The sequence below is a fragment of the Delphinus delphis genome, chromosome 7, assembly GCF_949987515.2.
Source record: "Delphinus delphis chromosome 7, mDelDel1.2, whole genome shotgun sequence".
NCBI classification, from domain to species: domain Eukaryota; kingdom Metazoa; phylum Chordata; class Mammalia; order Artiodactyla; family Delphinidae; genus Delphinus; species Delphinus delphis.
Genome location: NC_082689.1, coordinates 77,764,025 through 77,784,746, shown reverse-complemented (window position 1 = coordinate 77,784,746; position 20,722 = coordinate 77,764,025). Strand labels below are relative to the sequence as shown.

The following is a 20,722-nucleotide window of genomic DNA, read 5'->3' as shown; positions in this document are numbered from 1 at the left end:
AAACAGTGTAACCTGAAGGTGGTTTGGGTCTCTAGCACAGAGAGCATAGGACGCCTCTCAGAAGGCATTGCGCATCAAATGGCCTTCTTCCAGACTGGCCTAAGACTTGAGTGACTGTAAAGAAATATTTTTGTAGGAAATTGTGTTCCAAAGAACTCACGTGCAGTGCAACCCAGTGATCCCTTGGAGATTATTTGGAGTCGAGAGGATAGAGAAATGAGTACATTTACTATCAGAGGAGGATTCATTGGGGCAAGGGAGACCTGAGGGAGTTCTGGAAGGACACGTGGCATTTTGATAGGCAGGGGAATGAGGAAGGACATTCCTCAAGTAGAAGGGAGGTGTCTAGAGGAGGGACCTTCCATGTGAGGTCATGCAGAAGAGAACAAGCATAGTAGGTATGAGACTGCCACCTTAGGCCTGCTTGCAAGTTTGGCTCTTGGTTGGCAACTGGGGACCTGGATTTCGGGAGAGTTCCCAGAATTCCCTGTTAATAATGACTCACTGTGCCCAAACTGTTGATGCCAACTACATGGTTTATGCGGAATGCCGGTTTTCCTTTTGGGAGGCTGCACTTTTGGTATGTGCTAGGCAGAGAGTGCTCAAGTGATGAGCCAGTAAAAACCCCAGCCACTAAGTGTCTAATGAGCTTCCCTGGTTGACAGCATTTCACGAATATTGTCATTTATGACTCCTATGGGTGAATCCTCTTGGAAGCTTGTATCTGGTGTCCTCTGGACTTCACCCCACGCACCTTTTCCCTTAGCTGATTACACCTTGCATCTTTTTGATGTAATAAATCCTAGGGGCAAGAACAACTGTATGCTGAGTCCTGTGAGCCCTAGCGAATGATTGAAACGGGTGATTTTAGGGACCCCAGCATAGGTATGTCAGTGAGTATTGTTGTATTGTGGGGTAGGGAAAAAAATAAGCTACTTACTCAGAGACACTTAGTATATGAAATAAGTCATTTTCCCCAGTCCTTTCACTTAAGCTGACTGTTACGATGAGAAAAATTTGTGTGCTTTGCAAAAAGAAATGTGTGAGAAGCCCCCTTTAGAAGCAGAGATATTTTCATATTCTGTTAAACTTATTGCAAGTAAGCTGCAGTTATAGCACTTGCTAAAATATGTTTTGTGAGAGTATGTGTTCTTGAATTATAGAAATTCAGACGGCGTGTTCAAGAGTCCACACAAGTGCTAAGAGAACTGGAAATTTCTTTAAGAACCAACCATATTGGGTAAGTGTGCCCACTGAACATTTTAGCTCTAAAGCTTTTGGACACTTTACAAAGTGACTGAATCATATCCAAAGAATTAAGCTTCCTTGCTGTTCGTTATAAGTTGAGACTGAGGTTTAGATGGATGGAACCTTTGTTTTAGTTCTTGAATTGCTCACTGTGCAAGAATCAGAAGCAGGACAGACAGTCCTTGATTTGGGATGTTCATACTAATTGTAAAGTTCTCTGCTTGCCTGCAGTGATGGTGTGTGTATAGTGATTCCCTGGGAAGTCAGGAACCCCCAAGTCATGTAGACTGAGATCCTGGAAGGTCTTGAAGCCTTCCCTGGAGGTCTTTGACCTGGTTACTTGAAGCTGCTTCATTCTTTTCTCAATTCCCTGGCCAGAAGGGGACAGAAGCTGGAGTGGTGTCACTTGACATACCCCCTTGCATTTAGATACTTCATTCTGAGTCTCTTCTTCCTACATCCCCAAATTTCAGGACCATGAAATTTAAATCCACACTGGAAAGTAAAGTTTGGGGAATCTCTGCACTAAGCATTTTGAAGAGTTTTTCATACAACAGCATGGTTGCTTTGCCTCAAGCCAAGTACAACTTCATTACACACTCCCTCCCTCCTGAGATAATCAGAATTGTACAGTACCTTCAAATAAGATGGTTTCTCTCTAAGGCAGAATGATGTCAGTATTTTATTATATAGCTTCAATTCTTCCTAAAGTACCTGTTTAACATCTGGCAATCATTTAACCCCTCTGGATTTTGATTCTTTGAGATTTGCAAGGGAAAGACTGTAGACTTTAGATCTTTTAGAATTTTCCCCTGTGATAGGTCTATTGGAAATGAAGTTTTACATATATATCACATTTTTGTTTTTCAGCGTCTTTGTAAAATAATTACCTAAGTAGCAGTTTACTTCTACTTCTGAGTATGTTTGGTATAAGCCATTCAAATGGTTATTTTCTGCAGTTATTTCAGAATAAGCTTTTTTAAGTCATAGAAATGCAAGGTTAATTTATAGCTCCATAGCCTGGGTGAGAATATTCATTTCCTTAAGGATAATTTCACATGTTTGGCACCTTGAGAATGAAATATTTGGAAGATGAACTGATTCTAACCTAAGGTTGATAATCACTCTTGTCCCAGAAAATGGGCTATAGAACAGTGGATCAGAGTGTCATGAAAATAGAAGTGGAAGAGAAATTTAGGATTGCCTAGACCCTCGTTTTACAAATTAAAAGAATTAAGGACCAGAGAAGGTGAGAGACTTCCACAAAGTCTACAGCTGTAGAGCCAGCCAGACGTTTTGTTCAAAATGCGATGTTCTTTTTCTTATCTAGCCTAATCTGGCAGCTCTTTCCTTGAAAGGAAATAAGATAATTGGGACTCTGGGATCAAAACAACGAGGCTTGCCTATTGGGGGGTGAAAGTGTTGGTGATTTAATATAGCTGGGCATCCAAAGCTTAGGAAATTCAAATACTTTCCAATATTTGTGGATCAGGAGCTAGATTCCGTTTGGTAGCGTCCAACCCCGTACTGTTGGCACTTCTTCGTGACTGAAAATGGTGGCATGAGCTGCAGCCAGGATTTCTACAAACTGTCAGAAAGCATTTCTTTAAGCATTGCTGAAATAATGTGAAATTGACCATCAAATACCAAGGCAAGACGATCATTTCCAATATAAAGTTGGCTGAGTAGAAGAGGTCTGGTTGGGTGGAAGCCAGTGCAAATCTGCAAGCAGTTGGAGTGGTTTGTTGTTTAGGATACTCGAGGCATGTTGAAAGATTCTTGCATTTCTTTCATCTTCACCAGCTGAAGTTTCCCCTTGTCTACTATCTATGTGAGACACTTGGAAAGCGTTGGCTTTAGCAGCCCAAAAGTTCATGGAAGTGCATTGTCTGATTGTCTGAAACCAATTATTGGCATAACCTTATACGGAGTGAAAACACACACCAGGATTTTGACCTGATTTGCTTGTCCTGAAAACCCAAACCTGAACTGGACTTTTCTTGATGGAAACTAACTGGCTTGACCGTATTTGATTGGGAAAACTTCTGAAGGATTACTAAATAATGTGAAAGTAATCAATTAGTACAGTGAGGAATTCTGGGAATGCAAGGTGCTGCATAGGGAATCCTTAGATTTTTATTGCACTCTTTGGGGCACTATATTAGAAAGGTAATTGGGTGCCCATTTTCCTTAGGGAAAGAGCGATCTTGGCTCATATTTTTGCCATGCCCCCTTATCAGTTATTTGACTTAAGTAAGTTACATAAACTCTCTGTATTTATCATGTGACCTAAGTTAACTTCTCATCTATAAAATGAGGATAATAATACTTAACTAATAGGAATGTTGTAAGGATTAAATGAGATAACTTATGAAAGACCTCATATAGGGTTTAATACATAGTAATTACTCTCAATATATGGTAGCTGTTATTTGTTGTTATGCTTGTTGAAAATAATATTAAATGTAATAATTATCGGACAGTGTTGTGTAATATATCCCTAAGGAAATCCATGCAGAGAATGTTACCTTCTCTGTCTAAAAGGACCCTGTTACCTAGGAGTTTATGATTTTCAGAAATTAAAAGGGAGAATTACATTTAAAGTCTACTTCTCTTAAAAAAAATTATTTTTGGCATATGCTTGCATTCCAAGGTTAAAATCTGGGGCTTTGCTGAAGTAACATTCCAAGCTACAGCTTTGTCAAGCAAAAGGGTCAGCCTAAAACTATAAATGGAACAGTCTCGTGAGAAAGATAATTAATTTTGGGGGGGAGCCAAATTGAAATAAGGATTGGACTAGAAATAATCTCATTCACTTACTCTTAGGAACTATAACAGTGGAGGAGAATTGGATTATGACTAATCGAAGCCCTTGCAATGACTTGAAATACCCTTGAAGGGAGCTGAGCACTGTTAGAGCACATTGACTTGGCTGTGCTCTACTGGGAGACGGGCGTTGGGATGTCTTGGATATGGGGTGGTAAGATTCCAGAGGTGCTGGCGGTTGGGATAGATTGGCGGATGTTAGTCCATGAAACTGAGGTGTAGGCTCACTCTCCTTGCAGGTAGGTCATTTGAGTAAAACTGCCTATTATGATGGAAAATTACTTTTCATCCTGAGTGCAAGGTCATAGACGTCCTGAAAGGTGCTTGCTTGACTGTATCTCGGTGGGGGAGATGAGAAGAATGGGCGTGAGGTGACAGGCAGGAGGTGCAAGTTGGCAAGGAGAGGAGGAGATCTGTAGAAGGAGGAAGATGCTGGGGAATGTGCAGTGAGTGTCTTCTCTGGGGTTTAACACGTATATGTGGGCCTCAAGCTACCCTACGATTAATTCATCCTTAGATGGTGCTTTTTGGAAGTCCTCAAGATCATAATCATTTAGTCATTTCTTAAGCACTGTATTTGTTACTAAGCACGGTATTTGGTAAGTTAAATGTATTATTTCTCACAGAAATCTTTTTATTATTGCCCTTTTCCTCTGAACCTCCGTTTTACAGATGAGGAAACTGAGAGTCCGCAATTAAGTATCTTGCTCAAGTCCACACAATTGAGAAGCACTGAGGTTTGGACCTGGAGATGTCCAAATCTAAAGCCTGTTATCTAAACCAGCAGTTCTTACATTTTTTGATTTCAGGACTCCTTTACTGTCTTAAATTATTTTGAGCCCCAGTAAGTTTTTATGTGGGTTTTAGCTATTAATGTTACCATATTGGAAATTTAAACTAAGAAATTTTAGATATGCTTATTTAATAAAATTTAATATTTATTTAACAATAAATATTTAATGTAAATATATAAATATAAAATAATAAACATAATATAGCACAAATAACATATTTCATGAAAAATAACTATTTTCCAAAGCAAAAAAAATTTAGTGACAAGGGTGGCTTTGATTTACACGTTTACAAATCTTTTTACTGTCTCACTAATAGAAGGCAGCTGGATTCTCACATCTTTGTCTGCATTCAATTTGTTATGATGTGTTTTGGTTGATGTATAGGAAGAAAACCTGGCCTTACACAGATACACACTTGGAAAAATGAAGAGTTTTTAAGTAACCATTTCAGACAATTGTGGCTATTTTTTGGTATCACACCCAAATTTAAAGGTGTAATTTCTTAACTTTAGTTGCAATGTATTGATAGAATCTGAAACCGAATCAGTGAGCTTTTGTGTTCTGTTATGTCGATACTAAAATCCATTGTGCTGTCTTTCACTTTGAATGGGTATTTCTACCCATGAATACTTTTTAACATCATGAAAAAATCATTTGAAATATATTGTTTCACTGAGTTATCCTGATCTTTCAAACATCAACACATTTTATTCTACAATATAAAATCATATTTGTTAATAGTCACCAGTGTCATCAGAATTTACTTTAGGTATTGGGAAGCTGTCAGACTCATGGTGGTAAATATAAGTGTTCCAGAATTCTAATTTTTTTGTTTGTAAGCTCAGATTTTATCATTGACAAAAAATATTGTCAGTTCTTTTCCTGAAAATGACAGGCTCACTTCATTCACTTTTGAGAATATCTGCCAAATACCCAAGAGAGAATAACCACAATGTGTCTGTCATTGGACATGCCATGTAGAAAATGGCTGGGTCAGTTTGCAGCTCCAGCAATTGCACCAGTGTTTTTCCTCAAGACGGCCATGGTGCTTGGGCAGGCAGCAGAAGTGCTATATGTGGGCTTTCCATTTTGTCACACAGAGAATTAAAAAGACATATATTCAAGGAGCAAGCTTTAATAAAGTCAGTAATTTTTAGCACTTCACTAAGGACAGGTTTAAGTGAAGCTGACTTTTTTTCCCTTTCTGAGTGCTTGGGGTGAAGAATAAAGTAAAAAGGTGTATTGTTTGGTGGTAGCAGTTTCATTCACATTTCTTTTGTACCATCAGTGCAAGTGTCAGCACAGTGACAAAAGCGACTACTTAATATTTGTATGAAAATAGGTTTAACTTCACAGACCCCTGAGAGGGTTTCAGGGACCCCTGGTGGTCCATGGGCTATATTTTGAGAACCAGTTTGAGATGCTGTCTCACAAAATAGATTTGGTGGCTGATGATGAATCTGGGTGATGTTTACCTTCTATCTCTCGCTTCTTGTGATTTTTTTTTCATGATTTGTCAGCAACTGCAGTTCCTACCGGATGCCTGTAGTATCTCTCTAAAGGAAACTGGCAGAGGGAATTCACCATCTGTCCATTCATCTTGTGTGTCTCGGGTCTGTTTTGTTGTTTGATCTTAGAAATTTAAAGCCAGTAATGTCCTTTGAGACTTTATTTTCTAGATGAAAACAATGAGGTTCTGAGATTTGGGAGGCAGAGAGAAAACAATAGCAATTTGGACACAAAGCTTTGACCTGTCTACAGTAAAACAGTAACTCTTGGCACTTGCATTTAGAGCCCTTCCTTGAATAAGTTTTTTTTTTCCCAGAGCTATTTCTCATTATCACTGTGCCTCCCAGTTCCTAAGCAGTTGATTTGGAATTTGCGTAAATTCAAATTTACAACATATGGTAATTACATCGAATCTGTGAGGTACTCAGTAAGTGATGCGTGCTGTCAGAGTCAGAAATAATTCTACTTTCCAAAACTTGTAATCACCCAATTTGAAACTGTTTTGCATATTGGCACTATATTAAAGCGTGTGTAGCATGCGCAGAGGTGAAAATGGAAATTTACTATGGGAACCCTCCATTTATGATATGTCATGATCATGTACATAAATGTGCAGAATGGGGCATCCATTTTTTTATGCCTTTAGATTAAAGATACTGCTTGGAAAGTTGCCCTTTTTTCATCTCTACCTATTTGATTTCCACAGAAGTTCACTCTCGCCTCTGTTTTCTCCTATACAGAATATCATAAGTAAAGAAGGGATAGGGATTGAGAGGACAAGAAGAAAAGAGAAGGCTGTTCTTGTAATCCATAGCCTTTTTGCTGAGATGACTTTACTAACCTGATACCACTTGACAAAGGGGGTAAGGTAGTCAGCTGTGATGGATCTCTAGCTTATTCTTTCCTAAACCACCTGCAGGGGTTTGGGCCAGAACAGAGACCCAGGGAAGATCTCACAGCTTAGAAAAAGAGGTTAAAAATGAAATTAAACCTCTCAAAGGCAGGACGTGTTACACTGTCGCCGACTTTTTAGGAACGGAGCAGCTGGCTCCTGACTTTCACTTTGAAATTAATGAATGAATGAATTAATTTAAAAGTAAGGTTTTATTTATTTTATTTTTGGCTGTGTTGGGTCTTTGTTGCGGTGCGTGGGCTTCTCACTGCAATGGCTTCTCTTGTTGCGGAGCACAGGCTCTAGAGCACAGGCTCAGTAGTTGTGGCGCACGGGCTTAGTTGCCCCGCGGCATGTGGCATATTCCTGGACCAGGGCTCGAACCCGTGTTCCCTGCATTGGCAGGCGGATTCTTAACCACTGCTCCACCAGGGAAGTCCTGAAATTTATTTTTAAAGCGCTTTCACTCAAAGTCAGCAAGTCAGGGCAGGGGCACTGATAAGGGTGCTAAATTGAAGTAAAAGCCAATTAATAGGTTTTATCACTGCATGAAAATATATGCGTATTAGTACTTTGAGTCAAGAGAAATGTAGCTCTGACTGTATTTGGCTATTTCCTACCATTTCTTTCTTCCTTCCTTCCTCTTTTTTTTTTTTTTTTTTTTTTTAATATCCATGAGTCATTTGCCTTCTCTCCAGTTTGTGGCTAAACTAAGTGAGATGAAGGTGCTAGCAGGTCCTTAGGATGTCGTGGACCATCTCTACATTTTAGAGGCAGTGTCTGGAAAATCAACCAGAAGGAACTATAATGGCTGTTTTTCTCAACTCCTAAATTAGAGTGTTCTTATGGGTCACTGAGACAGAATATGTGAAACCAAGATTGCTCTGAAAAATCTGGACCGTGTGGTTTTGTGCAGCCACCAAGGAGGGCTAGTTTAAATTATGCAGTCAGAACCCATAGATCTGACAAATGGAGAGGCCTCAGAGAGGCTAAGAGGCTTGAATTTCAAGAGCACAGCTAGTCATCTGATTTGATAGTGAGTTCTAGCTTTCTTCAGTCTCCTACCAGTTTTAAAAGGGAAATTTTTTTTTTTTTTTTACCATTTCTAAGCTTTTAATTATCAGCACTTAAAAATGTCCAATGTCTTCTGAGACCTAGCCATATTGGGAGTAATTTAAAATAAATCAAATGAAAATAAGGATCTAGAAGTAGATGCTGTGAGAGCGTGTATGTGGTGGTGGTGAAATGAAACTTCAGCCTCTCCTAATAGCCATCCCCTTAGTTCTGGTCAGCTCTCATAACACAGCCACTTCGTGAGACCCAAAAGGTAGTGTTTTCTTTGCCAGTGTTTCCACTTTAGGTCTCTCTCTTTTTCTTTGCGGGGGGGCGGGGCACGCGGTTTGTGGGTTCTTAGTTCCCCGACCAGGGATTGAACCTGGGCCCTTGGCCGTGAGAACACGGCGTCCTAACCACTGGATGGCCAGGGAATTCCCTAGGTCTCTTTTAGATTAAATGTTATATACTTACACATGGCTGTGTTAAGTGCATACGTTTTGTCACAGCCTGCCTGAGGCACTTGGGGGAAGTACGAGGCAAGCTATCTACTTTTTCCACCTTACTGTCTTCTGGAACTGCCTGAAGACCTGAGGTTACATTATGCAGATGACAGGACTAGAAGAAAGGATGAGCTGGAGGATAAAACAAACAACCACCACAAAATCCCCCTAAAAACAAAATTTTAAAAATAGGCGTTCTGAATCCACCAGGTTTTTTTTCCTTCTTTTAAGACAGAAACCTCAAGGGACTGCTCATCCTTAAAGACACATGGTAGAATTGTCCCACTGTTGTTCTAATAGCTGTCAAAACTGGTTTCCATAGGAGCCATCGTGTGCATAGCTGGTGGACCTTGTTGGCTTGGTATTCCTGGAGGAAGGCAACCACTTTGCATTGCTGTTGGCAGATGTACCCCAAGATCACTTCTGTGATAGAATAGCACAGCTTTTTACTTATTACTTCTTGGAGCTTCCAACCCAGTGAAGGCTTGATGGGGTATCACATGTTCTTTGAAGGTGGATGTCCTGGAGGAAATCTGTGACGTGCGGTAACAGGTGTTTATCCTCAGTACCTGACCACTCTGCTCCATCTTCTAGGCGTTGTTATGAACAAATAAAAATGTGTAAACATTCTCAGTGAACTGCGTTCAGATCCACCATTCAAATGCAAAGTGGTATCATTTTAAAATGAATTTTAAGAAGCATGGTATTTGTCATGCCTTGGCTTTGATGATGGTGTGTGGTGCCTGCGACTTTTTTAAAGGTTTTAACATTCATGGAAAAAATTAAGTAAGTCATTATACCTATTGAATTTCCAGAAGCCCATAAACACTGGTCTCTCATTGGCTAGTTGAGTGTTTTCTACAGCTCAGTGTGCCAAGAAGGAGTTGAATGTGGATTTGGAGTCCGGCCTGGATTTCAGTGGTTATGTTGTCATGTCCCTAGTCTGCCTGATTCCCCGTGCAGTCTTGGCTCCTTAAACAGGCAGGCTCCAGATCAATTATGGTGGAAGAGAAGGACAGTTAGCAAGTTCCTGTTTCAGAAAGTTCCTTACAGGTTATCGTCAGTCTCCTAAGCAGTAAAATACAAGGAAGAAACTCGTACACTTTTTGACCCCTCGTCGCTCATGCTGAAATATTATGGTTTTCTTAGTTGCCATATTTAAAAGCTCCTACCTCATGTGTTATAGTCTAGGCCTTACTCTGTAGTTCCTTTCAGGCGGTGAATGTTTCTGGTGGAAAAAAACAAGTTTTCACTGTGTCCTTTTCATGGTAGAGCATGCGATGAACTTTGCCAATGATTTTTTTTTTTTTTTGAACAGATGGGTCAGAGAGTTTCTGAATGAAGAAAATAAAGGTCTTGATGTTCTAGTAGAATATCTGTCATTTGCACAATACGCAGTAACGTAAGTAAAACTTGGCTTGTTTCCTTTAAAATTTTATGTGGTCACAGAAGTTGCATCTCAGTGGTAAAATTAGGTACCACACTGAGGGGAGACACCCAGAAGCAGATGTGGTAAGGTTTAAGGAAGTTTGTTTATATTCAAGTAACTAAAAGCAAATCTCATAATTGTTGTTAGAAATGCTTTTAAGGCAGAAATAAAACAGGGGAGTAAAACCACCCTTAGAGGAGTGCTTATTTCAAAAAGAAGTGCTTTCTTTAGTGCTCAAGTTATGTATATCCATATGGTAGAATACTCTAGCAATTATTGGAAGAGGTATATGATATATTGTTGAGTGAATAAAGCAAAGTACGGAGGAGTGACTCCCTTTTTATTTTAAAAAACAAACAAACTTGTATATGTATATTTGTAGGTGCTAGTAAATACAGAGAAAATGATTGCAGAAGTAGGTACCAAACACAGTGGGAGTGGAGGAAGTGGAGTCAGCAAGAGGTTTTCCCTTTTTAATTTATAGGTATTTGTATTGTTTTGACTTCCCCTTCATAGGGGGAAGGGGAAAAAATGGGGCAGAGCAGGAAAAAAATTTTACTTATTTCACCTTTCCTTTGTTGATTCATAAAGTTTTCTCATTTGCTAGGCTTCTGGAAAGATTTACAACAGGAATGAAAAGTGTACATTTGAATGAGATGTTCTCTTCTCCACATTTCCTCTTTAATCAAAAACTATTCCAGTATCCACTGTCACACACAGATTGAGGAAATAATACTGTATTCTTCTTAAAATTTTTATTTACTTTTTTTGGCTGTGATGGATCTTCATTGTTGCGCATGGACTTCTCACTGCCGTGGCTTCCCTTGCTGTGGAACACGGACTCTAGGCACGCAGGCTTCAGTAGTTGCAGCATGCGGGCTCTAGAGCGCATGGGCTTCAGTAGTTGCGGCACGTGGGCTCTGTGGTTGCGGCGCATGGACTGTAGGGTGCGCAGGCTCAGTAGTTGTGGCTCGCAGGCTCTAGAGCGCAGGCTTAGTAGTTGTAGTGCACGGGCTTAGTTGCTCTGCAGCATGTGGGATCTTCCCGGACCAGGGATTGAACCCATGTCCCCTGCATTGGCAGGCGGATTCTTAACCACTGCGCCACCAAGGAAGTCCCAATACTGTATTTTTAATTTGCTTGGAAGACATTTCAGCCTAGATGGTGTTTTTTTCTTCTCAACTCTTCTTTTCAAAGCAGGAACTTGTTTTTTATATTGCCCCACTTTAAGATCTAACCAGATGTTATCTTATAATCCTCATCGCTTCCTGGAGAATTTGTGAAGAGAAAACTATAATTATTCCTACCTTATAGCTGCAGAAAGTAAAGTGTTAACTGAAACTGGCCTGATGAGTTTCAGTTTTTGATAACTCATATATGATATGGAATATAATAAGAAAACCCAGTAGATAAGTTCTTATCTTCCTTATAATTCTAGTTTTTATAGCATGCTCTTCCAAACGTTCCTTATCTACCTCCATTACATTGAAAACTGCTAATCTCCCTTACAATTTATATTATATGACAAAACAGAATAGGAATATTATCTTGTTGCATATTTTAAAATCTGGAAGAACATTTATTGAGGAATTAAGGAAGGGCTAAGAAACTACAGGAATAATGGGAAAGAATTGCATGCTGTTTGTAATATGTTGGCTGTAATTAACCCTTTACCCCATCACGATAGAACTTGTAAAGCAACTTTCCCAAATGCACCTACACACGAGACCAATGGGAAAAGGTAGTGCTACTCTGAGGGAATTCTTCTGGTCCACAGTCCAAGAGCAAAGACAACAAAAGATCAGAGCTCAGAGCTTTTGGTTCCTAATCTTCTACTTTTTTTGGGGGTGGGGTGGGCATTAGCTTTACATTCTTTGCTTATTAGTTTTATTTTTGTTTTTCTTACAAAATTAATTACATGAAATTTTGTACTTTAATTACATGAAAAATTATACATAGATACATAATTTATGTACATACTTTCTTGAAACTAAATGGGCTGAAAAAAATTTCTTACTATTCCTCAGCATGTGACAATTTTCTGGCTCATGTAATGTGAAATAACAGACTCATGTACCTTCCCTAAAACGGGAACTTTCACCAAGGTGTGTGTTTCTTTTTTCTGCTCAGTGAGAGTCGGAGATGAGCTGAGAGGAGCATAAGGATGCTGAACAACTGAACATATGGGGGCTGCAGAGTGGCTTGGCGGGAGTCGTAATGATATGAGTGACCTTGGGATGCCCCCTAGGTTTACCTTTTCCAGTGCCAATTATAGGCTTCTATTTTTAGTCCTTAAGGATCTGTTAGATTCCTCAATTCCACCCCTTTCTGTTCACTGCTTCCTGTATCCTAAGGAATGACAGAATTGTTAGACCCATTCAATGACTTTGTGCATCGGTCTCTGTTATCTGGATTACAATTTAATAAATGGAGAACATAACCTAGTTTACAGATGGTAGTTCTAACCAAATATTTAATTTTGGCAGTCATACTTGTATAAAAAGTCATACTTGCTATTTATGTGTTGTTGATGTTTTTTCCCACGATATCCGCCAATATCTTCCAGATGCTATTAATTATAGCTGCATTGTGTTTATTTTCTGTCTGATCAGGTGTTGCTTGATGGAACTATGGGTTGAAACAGTTGATAAAATGTATTTTTGAGAAAGCAGAGCTACTGACTTTGGAAGGGGAAAAATGCATAGAACACAAAGCCCTGTCTGTTTAAAAATTCCTAAAATTATACAAGAATGAGCAATTTAACTAGCCATTTATTCTAACATGGTTAACATGAGTAATAACCTCAAAAAATGTCAGAGAAACAACAGCCCTACTTTAAAGAGCACCACATTGGGAAGAGATTCCAAAATCAAAGCAAATTCATAACTTTGCAAGTAATGTATCACATATGGTTGGAAAAGTACACTTGCCAACACACTAGGAGAAAGTGTTCAGTGAAACTTGATGGAGAGGAATAAATTAGTATAAGCCTAACATATTGACTTGTTAAAGCAAAATGAAGACAGCTCTGAGATCTTTCTTCCCCATCCCACCATAGCTCATTAGTAATCGGTAAGTCAGCAAGCCTTATAATAAGATACGAATAACACATCCCTATTTGTCATTCTGTATTTTCAAAGCTAACGCTCAGTCCATGAAAATTCGTTTGTATTCCATTTTCAGTTTTCTTTGTTTGCAAAAACTAACCCATATTAAGGTGCAGATGTATAGTTGGAAGGAGTGAGTTTTGCACATCCATGTATTTGCGTGAATGTGAATTAAGTCTTTAGTGGCATTTCTCTTTTGTTTTAGTTTTGACTTTGAAAGTGTGGAAAGCACTGTGGAGAGCTCAGTGGACAAATCAAAGCCCTGGAGTCGGTCCATCGAGGACCTGCACAGAGGGAGCAACCTGCCATCCCCCGTGGGCAACAGTGTATCCCGCTCGGGAAGACATCCTGCACTGCGGTGAGTGCCTTGATTCAGGAAAGAGGCAGATATGTCAGGACAGCTTCTGTTGAGGATCCTGGGCCATGTATTGCTGTATCTTGCCACACAGCACTTGTGTTGTCAGTGATTGCAAATGCAGGTTTCTTCGGGAGTTCATGGAATCATCACTGGGGCAATACTCAGTCACTTTCAATAGCTTTCTGCAAATACCACTCCTTCATTCAGCAGAGAAAAAAAAAATTCTGCTGCCAAATGACACAACAGAGTAGTCTCCATAGGCAGATCAGTTTCTGAAACCAGGAAGATGCTGATATACTGACTTGGACTCTGTTTCCTGGGTAGAGGCAGCACATCGAGATCTGAGGATCTCAAGAACTTGATGCTGTTTAAACCCGACTTCTCTCTTCCCTTCCTCCCGTGATAGCTCAGGTGTGTGTTCTGTGGGATGTGTTCTTAGACATAGGTACAGAATGCTGTAGTGATCATTTTTATTAAGGAGATGCCTTTAAGCAGTGCTCCTTTGGTTGGGTGTGCTCTCCATTGTCAACCTTCTATTTCCTCCTAAGGATTCCTTCTGCTGTCTTTTCTGGCTGAAATACCACCATGCTAAGTTAGGATGGGGGATGAACACCTGGGTGTAATATCACTGAGATTGTTCATTCACTCAGACCTACAATCATTCACTGAAAAATACTTCTGAGCTTCTGTAATTTGCTAGCCACTGTACTCAGAGTTAGTATACATGGGTGGGTAAATCAAAACTCCTGCCCGACAAGCCAGAGTTATCATCTAGAGCAAGTTCATAAAGGTTTCTATGTTCCAGGAGTTTAATAAAAATTTTTATTAATAAGCCCCTCATTCCCAAATGTTGCTTACTCTTTGTAGCTTGACAATTTTATCTCGCTTATTTCAGGCTTGATCTGGCAAGTGGACGTTGTTCCTGTCACTATTTAAGATCACCATGGGTGTTGGGTCATTGTAGTAAACTCCACGTGTCAGGCTGTGATCAGTGAATACGTGGCTTTCAGACCTTTTGTATTTGGTAGCCTTTTTATTACCTCTTGTCCCTTTGACTTGGGTTTTGGTCATGGAAAGTTAAAGTCTTTATCATGAAGTTCAGTTCTGCTCCGGGATTTGATGTTTGAATATGATGCTTCCTATCAAGCATTCAGATTTTCCTTGTTTGGAAATGCCAAAAATATTAACGGCTTTGGAATGATTCAGTAATAATGAAGAACCATGTTTCAGTTCATCTCACAGTATTTGCAATAGGCCAAAGGCTATATAACCTGCTGGTCTGTGTGAACTTTACATGTGGACAGAGGAATATGTGGGCTGATAGAGAAGTTGAAGGAAGGCCAATTGTGCCTGAAGAATTCCCTAATCACCTTGTAACTCAAATGGAAACTCTTGCCATTAGTTTAGCTATAATTATGTGTAAGGAATTTAATTGACAAAGTACGTTTTAACTTGCTTTCTCCTCATTTCTCAGCTGGAAAGTATCATATATTGGCCAGCTACCATCTTAACCGGAAGTCACTTTTCTGATTAATAACTCATTACACCTATTTTCAAATTACTGAAGACTGTTATTGAGAGTACATTGTTTCTGGTAGAGTGGAAGAGTCGGGAAAATAGGGGAAACATCTCACATCCAAGGAGAGTTATGATCCTGGACCCTGGACAGTACGGTATAGGGACATCCATGTCCAGCCTGATTTGCCTCACGGTTGGCTTAAGGTAGATCCTGCTAGAATTCATTTTAAATTGGGAAAAAAAAAAAAAGATACCCCAAGTATAGAGAGAAAGACACGATGGAAATGCTGTTTTGAGAAACTTGGGAACCGTTGTGACATTTCTGGTTGGCAGGTGTGCTCGAAGATGACCAATTAAGAAACGAGCGTCACATTCTTTTTTGTGTTTAAACAGTTTCAAGCTCAGGAATGGAACATTTGAAATTCCTTTGGCTCTCCGTCATGGGCTCTCAAGAAAACCAATATGGCAGTAACTTTCATGCCACTTGTTGACTTGAAGCTTGGATTTTTGTTTTTGTTTTTAAATGATGTATATCATTGATATTCCAGCTCTTGTGTGCATGGATTCTAATTCTGTATTTGGTCATTTGATAGCATCTCTGACTTATAAAAACAGCAATCAGAAGTGCAGGTGCACAGTACATGTTGCTTTTCATAGACCCAAAGATTGTTTATGTCTTTTTCTCTTCCTCCTCCTTCTTCTCTCCCCTTTCTTCCTCTGCTGCCTCTACTTTTTGGCTTTCTTTTTGTTGGCCTTCTTTTTCATTCTGCCATCTCATTTCTGATCGTCTCGTCCTCCTGTCTCCTCTTCCTCCGGTTCCATTCATCTCTTGCATCACCGCCAGATTGGTTTCTCTGCCTGAGTATCTTCATTTCAAATGCCACCAGAGCTGCTTCTCTCCCTGTTGCCTCTGGAGTCGCTTCAGTTTACACACTGATGTTGAGGCTTCAAACTGGAAAATCTCATAAGTCATGGGTGAAAATGTCGCCCAAGAGAGCTTATAGTGCATGGTGACAGAGTGTGGCAGCTGCTCTCCGTGTTATGATAACTGCATGGCTTCATGCCATCACTCTACTGGGGTAAAGCCCAGTGCCTTTTAAACTTTGATACACTCTGTTATCATATTATGATTTTTCCTTTTAAGAATTTGAACCTTTAGGCTATATTGCAGTTTAAATATTATTACAGTTCTTTTTTTTGACGGATAAAAGGATACTAAGTCTCGTTCAGTAGAGATGATTTATTCTGGTAGCTTTTTTTGATTAGAATATATTTTCTGTATCCAAATACAGATTTTAGTTCCCTCATCTCTATCTCCAGATAATAATGTAGATTCAGTAATCTTACCCTATATCACTTAGCAAAAGGGTTGGTTAAACTTGGAGGAAGAAATGAGATGTCAAGAAATTTAAAACACTTTATAGGGACTTCCCTGGTGGCGCAGTGGTTGAGAATTCCCCTGCCAATGCAGGGGATGCGGGTTTGGGCCCTGGTCCAGGAAGATCCCATATGCCGCGGAGCAACCAAGCCGTGTGCCACAACTGCTGAGCCTGCACTCTAGAGCCCACGAGCCACAAATACTGAGCCCGCATGCCACAGCTACTGAAGCCCACATGCCTAGAACCTGTGCTCCGCAACAAGAGAAGCCACCGCAATGAGAAGCCCGTGCACCGCAATGAAGAGTGGCCCCGACTCTCCGCAGCTGGAGAAGGCCTGCACGCAGCAATGAAAGACCCAGTGCAGCCAAAAATAAAAATAAATAAATACATTAAAAAAAACATACACTTTATAAATGGGGCTTGATTAAAGAAAAGGAAAAACGCTCTGTTTTTAAACAAAATTCGAATGATGCACACTCTCCTCTTCATATGTAGACTTTATTTTTTAGGTATTTAAAATAGATGATTAAGTATTTTATGACATGACACTCACCTGGAGTTGTATCAACTATTAGATTCTGTTTTATCATAAATTTGTCAGGTTGGCAGTTGTAAAAAATGTTTGTTGATGCAGTAGAAACCTGGATTGTGCTGTTTCATAAGCTTAGAGTCTGGTGTACCTTCAGTTAAGATAGATTTCTGTTAACGTGGCTACAGATCTAGCTAAATTAAATGATGCTGTATATGCATATATGTGCTCACTAGATTTTTGAAGACACAGGTTGCATTAATTCAGATGCAAGAGAAAGTAATTTTTATTTTTTAAGAATGTCATGGTTAATGCTATTAGACTTAAGTAAGCAGTGCCGTAGATAATAAATCAGTGTTCCAAATTTTAAAGGAAAAGGGCGGAGCACTAAAAGCCTGGAGGAAGGGATCAGATATAAACTGGGACTTTGGGTGATGGCCAGAGTTGCTGCTCAGGGTGAGGAAAGGCTGCTCCAGGTAGAGGTAAAGTGAATGAGCATACGATGAGCAAAACCTTACATCAAAGATCAGACATGTTTGGGAAAGAGGGGAGAACCTGTCATTTCTGGTGCAGAGGGGTGGAGGGCTGTCTAATGGAGAGATTGGGTCATAGACATACCAAGCTGGGTAGACCTTGTATGCCATCCGAACTGACCTTCCCACTGTGGTGAGGAAACCAAGATCTACGTTTCCTTTAATATATTAACTCTTACTTATATTTCTTTCTAAGATTTCCTAGAACAAATTTCATTGCTTTTCCTGAAATTATTATCTTAATGGAGTGGCATCTCTTGAACAGTCATCATCTATTTAGCACTTATATACTTAGTGGGTTTACATGAAGAGTTCAAGTTTACATCCTTGTTTACACATTTTAATGCAGTAATCCCATTCTTGGCAATGTTTTTCATAGGAGTAATTTTTAAAAATTATTTTAAAATGGGCACAAAGATATTGGTAGCATTGATATAATTTTTATTGGGGAAAAAAGCTTTTGTTGAGTGTCCACTGTGTACCAGGCACTGTCCTGAGAGCCTTCTGTGATTATTCACTGCTAACAATGGCTCTATGAGATAGATAGCTGTTACTATTACTACCCCTATGAGGAAACCGAGGCCTCTAGTGGTTAAGCCACTTGCCTGGGATCAAACAGTGAGTGAAGGAGGTAGGATTTGAAGTGAGGTGCCCTGACTCAAACTGTCACACCATGTGATCCTGCCTGTATATTCACAGGATGATTTTTTCCCCCATAAATATTATTGTTTTAATATCAGCGTGTCCACATGGAGTTATGTTAAGTTGTACCGTGCAGGAGAGGTTTTGCTAATCCTTCCCAGGAGATGTGCCTTTTTCTACTTTATCCAAAGGTGCCAAATGCTCTAGTGGAGACCATGATCAATGTGTTGGAATATTTATAATTATTAGAAGATAAGGTCATATAGAAACATGAAGACTGTTTCCTAAATGAATGACAAGAGTAAGATGGAAAGTTCTCTGTTAATATAGTTTTATTTTCACCTCTTTGCAATGGGAAGGCATTGAAAGGAAAGTTTATTAAATGAAGATAGTGACTTTTTATGGAAAGGGAGATTATGAATAAACTTTTTTCTTTTCAGGTTTTTGTTCAACTCTTTTTGTTGATGAGGCACTTGAGGCCCAGCTTGAAGACCTTGTTCTCTAAGACCTAAGGAATTAGGTGCTGCAGACCTATTTCCATGTCTGGCCCATATGGCTCATTGGCCTTCACTGCAGTAGATACTTCTGTTCAAAGCAGTTTTCTTGATCTCTTTGTAACAGTGATCCTATTTAAACATATGGAAACACCAGCTCTGTACCAGTTTGCTTATAAAGTAAGTGGTATCTTGAAAGAGTTGAGTTCTTTTAAGTTCTTACAAGTTTTTATTTCAGCAGGAGCATTTTACCTTGAGTTTTAATTGTTGGGGGTAGAAGATCACCTAACCTCTTAACTTAAACTGTTATAATATCACATTAAATATATCTTCGGGGGCTTCCCTGGTGGCACAGTGATTGAGAGTCCGCCTGCCGATGCAGGGGACACGGGTTCGTGCCCCAGTCCGGAAAGATCCCACATGCCGCGGAGCGGCTGGGCCCGTGAGCCATGGCCACTGAGCCTGCGTGTCTGGAGCCTGTGCTCCGCAACGGGAGAGGCCACAACAGTGAGACGCCCGCGTGCCGCAAAAAAAAAAAAAAAAAATCTTCTAATTCTATAGTTAGAATCCAAAGCACTTTCTATGTTGATTCCCAACAAGGAGGTTGAACTCAATTTTGTTCATTTTCCAGCTTCTATAAATTAAGAATGTAATTTCTGAAACAATCATTATTCTCTTTTCTCTTCCTTCTTCTCCCCCCAAATTCTATAAAATCAACTCAGACCTTTTACAGTTGTCATGACTGAGAGTTGTAATCTGTATTCTATTCTACGTTTATTCAGTTTTCTTAACTTTGTTTATTCTACTATTTCCCTATGGAAGGATCTTGAAGAATTTACCCTAGCTGCCAATTTAAGGGGGAAACTCTACAAAGAAAAATATATTTAAACAGTTATTTTCAAGGCTTGAATTCTCTCTGTTCACCAGATGAGATGGCAGGTGCTGATTAAAATTTTCATTAACACTTACTTTAGAAGGAGAGAAAATACTACAAAGGAGTGGAAGAAAAAAGAACAATGAGATGATCATTATAGCCAACACCTGAGATTTATTTCTGAGGAAGGAGAACTGTTGAAGACATTCCTTAACCTGCTAGACTGTTGACCTGAAGATCAAAGGTCGCAGAAAATGCAGTACCCAGTACCCATCTATAAAATAAAGACTTTCTAAAGTCCTAGACTTTCCAAAAATAATCTGTAACTACAAATTGTCACTTTGCCTTTTCAGCACATTTGTAAGCAGAAACAAGTCGAAAGTGTTAGGTTCTTGTGTTTCAGATTTGTGCATTTCTTTTTTATTTGGTGTTGTAAACAGAGAAAATTGTACTTGGGTTAAGGGTGTACATTCCACATTCTCAGCTTGGAACTTATATTAAGGGCCTTGCTTATGAAAATGGTGACAGCTTTAATTGTAGCTTGTGGGTGCACCATACCGGCAGATTTGCCAGACATTTCCCACTGTGAGAAAGACTGATTCACTTGTTCCACCTCTTTATTGGGTCTTTTCTGTGATAGAAAACTGACTAGAAGAGGCTATGTGGAAATGGAAAAACAGGTCACCTGGCCAGGGCATTGTTGGGTTCTGTCTCACAGATTCTCAGATCAGATCTAGGACCTGCCTCATAGGTTGTGAGATTAAATTAACAATTCCTGTAAAGAACCTGGTGCAACAGTGAGTAGTCAGTAAATAACTACATAGAATTGAGGAAAATACTAAAGATGACTCAGCAAATTCCTACAGGCGTGGTCTAGTGTCTTCATCTGCAAGATTTATTGCATACTTAATATGTGAAGGGTGCTTTGTCAAGTGCTGAGGATACAGAAGGATACATGGAATAATATGTTTGTACATGATTCATGACTGATAAAAGAATTTTTCATACTTACATCATTATATCATCATGAAATC

The 20,722-nt window shown here is 39.5% G+C and overlaps 1 protein-coding gene across 5 annotated transcripts in view; it reads left to right on the top strand.

The window, feature by feature from the left end:
• Positions 1-20,722, top strand: part of FMNL2 (formin like 2) — a 303,560-nt gene that overhangs the window by 203,893 nt on the left and 78,945 nt on the right. For all 5 annotated transcript variants that reach the window (XR_011246546.1, XM_060016798.1, XM_060016802.1 and 2 more), the window contains exons 4-6: positions 1,164-1,240; positions 10,144-10,227; positions 13,567-13,719. Coding sequence is in view for 4 of the 5 variants with exons in the window: in XM_060016798.1 (XP_059872781.1) it covers positions 1,164-1,240; positions 10,144-10,227; positions 13,567-13,719 (314 nt within the window). In the remaining variant the exon portion in view is untranslated. The remainder of the gene's footprint in view (positions 1-1,163; positions 1,241-10,143; positions 10,228-13,566; positions 13,720-20,722) is intronic.